The sequence below is a fragment of the Sinocyclocheilus anshuiensis genome, unplaced genomic scaffold (genome assembly GCF_001515605.1).
Source record: "Sinocyclocheilus anshuiensis isolate Anshui unplaced genomic scaffold, SAMN03320099.WGS_v1.1 scaffold5024, whole genome shotgun sequence".
In the NCBI taxonomy this organism is placed as follows: Eukaryota; Metazoa; Chordata; class Actinopteri; order Cypriniformes; family Cyprinidae; genus Sinocyclocheilus; species Sinocyclocheilus anshuiensis.
In genome coordinates this window covers 9986-15111 of record NW_015536827.1, presented here as the reverse complement: position 1 = coordinate 15111, position 5126 = coordinate 9986, and the positions used below count along the sequence as shown (strand labels likewise).

Genomic DNA, 5126 nt, shown 5'->3' with positions numbered 1-5126 from the left:
GCGTTGCATCGCGCTGCGTAAACATAAAACCATGTCTGCATTTGTGATCGGAAAAATTACAAACAACAAGCCCTACTCTACACTGCTCAAAACTCGCATTTGAATCGTCAGTGGCAAATCCTTTAAATATAAAAAAACTTACTTACAGGCTATGAGTCAGAACAGCCGGCATTGTAGTCTACTCTACCAGGATCAGGAAACAGTCCTCTATAAAATGTGCTGCACACATCTGAATATTTGTGTTGAACTGTTCTGGAACAGTGTTGTAAATACAACTTAACCACTGATTTCTAGTCGTGTCCTCTTTTGGAAGACCAAACAAAGTAGTTTCGCTTTCACAACGAAACACACAGCGGGCTAGAGCGGCCGGCGGCCGGCAGTCTTGCGGCAACCACATGTGACGACCCCGGGCTGCAACTTTATAGATCTTCTTTATGCACCAACAGCTTGTAACACTTCAAAGAGAAAGGAAAAATTTAAATCGCATCATATGACCCCTTTAAGTAATTTCAGTGTTTTCTCATTTCTCTTTTTAAATAGTGGCTGTTTTCAAATATGTGAAATTCCACAGAGGTCATGCCTTTTGTATTGATTTATTTATTTGACATATTTATTAATTTATTGTTTCTTTTACTGCAAATCAGTAATTTAAGAAAGTAATACAGAAAGTCGCACAATTACGAAGTAACAGCACCTACTGTACAGGATTGTACATTATAGCGTCACCTTCACTACTGGATGGCCTCCAGGTGATGCCTTTACCGCTCCTCGACTTCCTTCAGTTTCATAATGAGCGCGATGGTGTGGTCTGGGCTGTACCTCTATGCGCAGTTCATACTGGTCAAACTGTGAAGGCAGCGGCCAGTCAAGTGGCGGCAGTGCATTAGATCTGGAGCAGGATTAAGGAAGCAGAGACAATGTGAGGTTTGAAGTCAAAGATCAACATTATTCTGATTTCTATCAGAATCTAAACCTAAAATAGTTTAGTGTGCAAAACAGCATGCTTCATTCCATGATTACTGTTTCAAACTGTAGTATGCTATCACATTATCACATGATGACCTCAGAATACTGCATGTTAAATTCAGAAAATGGAGTATATGTATCATCGTGGAAATAAAAATGGTTGTTTTCTGTAAAAAGACTTGACAGTCTTACCAAATAATCAGTAAATGAGTTTATATAATATATATGTATATATACACACACATAATAAATTTCAAGCTTACATATATTTAAAGTTTAAATTAATACATTTTTATTTTATTTTATTAATTTAAAATGTAATGTGATAACGTGAGGGAGGTCATGTGACAATATATCATATTGCTCTTGAAATTTTTGCATTCTTTTGCACATTCTGTTTTCATGTAGTATTCAGTGCATAATTCACAGTATGCAAGAAGTTGTGCATAAACCTAAAGAGAGGACTGTGAGCGCTGGCCCTGGTTCTGCCCCAGCCCAGAGCAGGAGGCACAGACAGGTAGTCCATCCCTATTGTGGGGGGCTCCCTTCTCAGCTGAGCAACCTCTGGGAGGGGGCAGGGAGAGGTCTGAATGGGGGTCAGCTCTGGTTCGATGTCTCTTGATGACATCTGGATTGTGCACACCCATAAACACAAGATGGTCATATGACAGAATATGAATGAATTCTTCATTTGATTACCAAGAATGGACTGTCAGTGAGTTTAACAGCCATATTTCAAAAGGATCACCTGTTCCAGAGAGGTCTTCCTGGTCTTCTGTGGGATGTTGAGCTCACAGCTTGCTGGAGCCTGAGACTGAGCCGAGGTTTCTCCCATGTCCGGGAGGGAGGAGAGATCCTCAGAGTAGCTGCTTCTGCGGGAGGTGCTGGGGGAGGCCAGTGGGGAGTTCCTGCGCTTTTTGCCCCCAGGAGACGTGGGACGCGAGGAGGGCGATAGGCAGAAGTGGGCAGCAGCTTCATTGAGCTCGTCTTCCTCCACCAGGAGAGAATCACAGCTGGAAGCTGGACTCAGCCATCCACGAGATGAGGAACTGGAAGCAGGGCTGGGGCTGGGACTGAGGGAACCTGCCCCTGTCATGACGTCACGGTAAGAATCCAGCAGGGGCAGGTATAGGCGCTCCCTGTCCCAGCCACCCCCGCCATCCCAGTAACTTCCCCCTGCTGGACCTGAGTCCTCTTCAGGGGAGATAGTGGTGATCTGGATGCTGGGGCACTCAAGCACTCTAGACTCTGATACCTAAAACAGAAAAAGAAGAGGGTGTGATATCACTGTGGGCTAAAAAATAAAATAATTGTGCACAGCAGCACTGCAACATAACTAATGAATCTACAGCATGACTGAAACACACAGCAGTGTTTTTATGAATGAAAGATTCTTGTCAGAGTTCTTTTTAGCGAATCAAAAACATACAGCACAATCATTGTAGTCTGACAGCTGAACGAAACTCGTCAGTCCGTTGGTCAGTTGTTTTAGTGAATCAAAAAAAAGCAACACAACCAGTGTAATCTGAATGCTGACGATATGATTCTTATGAATCGGTTATTTTTAGTAAATCAAACATATAAATCTTACAACTATCTGTAAATTTTAAATCAGTATAGTTACTGACTGGTGATTCATATGCAGTGTTATTTATTTATCTAATAATATAGAATTTATTAATATTTTGAATTAGCTTTTATTTTTAATTCTAATGTTTTAGTTAACAATATTGTTCATTTGACAATGTGTAGTGTAATATTAGTTAAGAATCAGATTTTTCTTCTCAGAAGTGCAAGTTTATATAGAATTGAGAAGATTAACTCGCTCACATGCCATTATGACATTTTTAATTTTATTAATAAATATTCGTGATTATGGGATTGCATTTATGCTGTCTCTAAAACGTGAACATCAATAAAAAAACGTCACACATCTTTTGCAATAACTGTTTTAAATGTACTCATTATTTTAATAAATAAAAAAGAATAATTGTAACTTTTCATATCACTTGGCAATGGACTTGCATTTCTTTTTTCCAAATACTTTTTCCATAGAAAGTCATTATATTTTTTAATGATTCCACACTCTATTGGAGACCCTGTTTACTTCTGTATTTTTGAGTGAAACAAGACATTCAAAGAGAAAGGACTTGATCTCAGCCTTTACAATGAGATTACAAAGACAATCATGTTTTTCTTTGGAATAATTTACAGGTGAATGATGCACTATATGGCCAAAAACACGTATTAAATAAATATGGTCGCTTTTGGTTTGATTTTGGTTGACTTTAAATGCTAAAGGATACTTAAATTTAATTGAACTCTAACATTTATTTGCAGCCCTTATGTGCCAAAACAAAATATGCACAACAGCTCATGGCAACCGATTCTGTTCACAATAAACATTACTGGGCAACAAAAACGAACTCCTGAAATTAAAACCAGACCTCTGGATTTACAGTTTTTCTCAACTGATTTGACACATTTCTCCAAACTCAGGTCACTGTTCTCAAAACAGTTAACACAGTGATCTGAATACTTTGTAATTGTCCTAAACAGATTGAACGGTTTCATTCATTCATACACATTACAAATCATGCAAATAATTTTCTCAAAACTCTGAAATGTTTTCACAATAGTTAATACAACCAACCAATACTTTTACACAAATCACAAACTTTTATGTACCATTTGTCCAAACACAACAAACAAAACTCTGTAATTTGTCATTCTATCAAATGAACATGGTATATTTTCGATTGGCCCTAAACTGATAACTATTCGGATAATTATACACACAACGCAGGAAATGCAGTTTTCCTAATTGTTTACACATTTATCACAATTGCTTCAGAGTAATAATAAAAGGGAAAGTATACAAAGAGCAAGAACGAATATGCAAAAAAATAAAAAAATAAAGTAAAAATAAAATAAATGAAGGGGGGGGGTAAAGAAAGAGGTGTAAGTCTATAAGGTGGTGGAGTGGGTAGAGAAAGGGGTGTAATGAGAGAGAAGATGAAGAGTGTAACAGGTAGAAAGAGGTGAGCAGAGAGGAGGATGTGAGAAAAGAAGGAAAGGGAGAAGAGATTTACTATGATTGTTGATAGTACAGATTTTTAGTCCTTCTGGGGCAACTTCTGTTATTGACTGTAAATGTCCAAACATTTTTCCGAATTTAAATTTGAGATCATTCAGGTGGACAATCAAGATTATTTTGAATGGAACAGGAGCATTGTTGACATGGTGATCCATAACAACACCACCAGCCTCAAAGGCAGAGGCCTATGGAGATGTTGAGACAGGAGCTTGTCAAGCATGGATTCAAACTTCTTACATTTTTTCTCCTATGATGCAAGCGCAGCAAATATGTAGTCTAGATAAAATGCAACGAAATTCTCTTCCAGATGCAAATGAAAGGCAAGATCAATAATTCAGGATCATTCATGTATACAGCAAACACACACACGTGTGTATATACAGTGGTGGCCAAAATTATTAGAACACTAGTATTTTCACCAGCTAAAAAAAATAATATATATATCCACCACTGTCCTGTAAAAGACTGATCTGTAGTTTTCAGAAAAGTTTGTTTGCAGTTCTTGCTGCTAAAGGTGGCATGAACAGATTTGAAGTTTAAAGGGGCAATTCGTTTTTTTCTCATGGGTGATAGCAGGTGACAATTTTCAATTTTTATTTCGTTTAGATATTCACAATATATATAAAACAAAACTCCCTGTTGAAGAAAAACATGTATGTTAAGCCAATTTGTATCTTTGTTCTGTTGTATTTACTGGTCCTGTTGCTTGCTCAAATTGTTCATTTTTATTACTGTTTACTTGTCTATGCTTTTATTTTCCTTTAATCCAGATGGTAATGGTTGTCATTGTCTTTTTTTTTTTAATTTTTTAGGAAAGATGTTTTTAATGATTTTTCACAACAGTTTGGACCACTGTAAGTGCTGCTTTTTTCTGAAGGTCAGTTGATGTCTGCTGTACTTTATCAATTATGTCTAAGAGATTTTTCCATCTGTACGATAATATTACACAGCCAATACCAGGCCAATTCCAAAGCAACACATACATGTTTGAGGTAAGGTTCCCTTTCAAGGGAACTTCGAACTGCGTCCTCTAAGGGTCGCTATGGGGAACACCTTCAGTGTG

General features: G+C 37.6%; 1 protein-coding gene across 1 annotated transcript; it reads right to left on the bottom strand.

Annotated features, from left to right (window-relative positions):
* Positions 1–714: 714 nt before the first annotated feature.
* On the bottom strand, positions 715–5048 carry LOC107657037 (nuclear factor of activated T-cells, cytoplasmic 4-like). The gene is made up of 4 exons (XM_016445031.1): positions 5010–5048; positions 1715–2221; positions 1419–1594; positions 715–889 (listed from the first exon to the last, which is right to left on the bottom strand). The coding sequence occupies exons 1-4, from the start codon at positions 5046–5048 to the stop codon at positions 715–717; spliced, it is 897 nt and encodes a 298-aa protein (XP_016300517.1).
* Between the last annotated feature and the right edge of the window lie 78 nt (positions 5049–5126).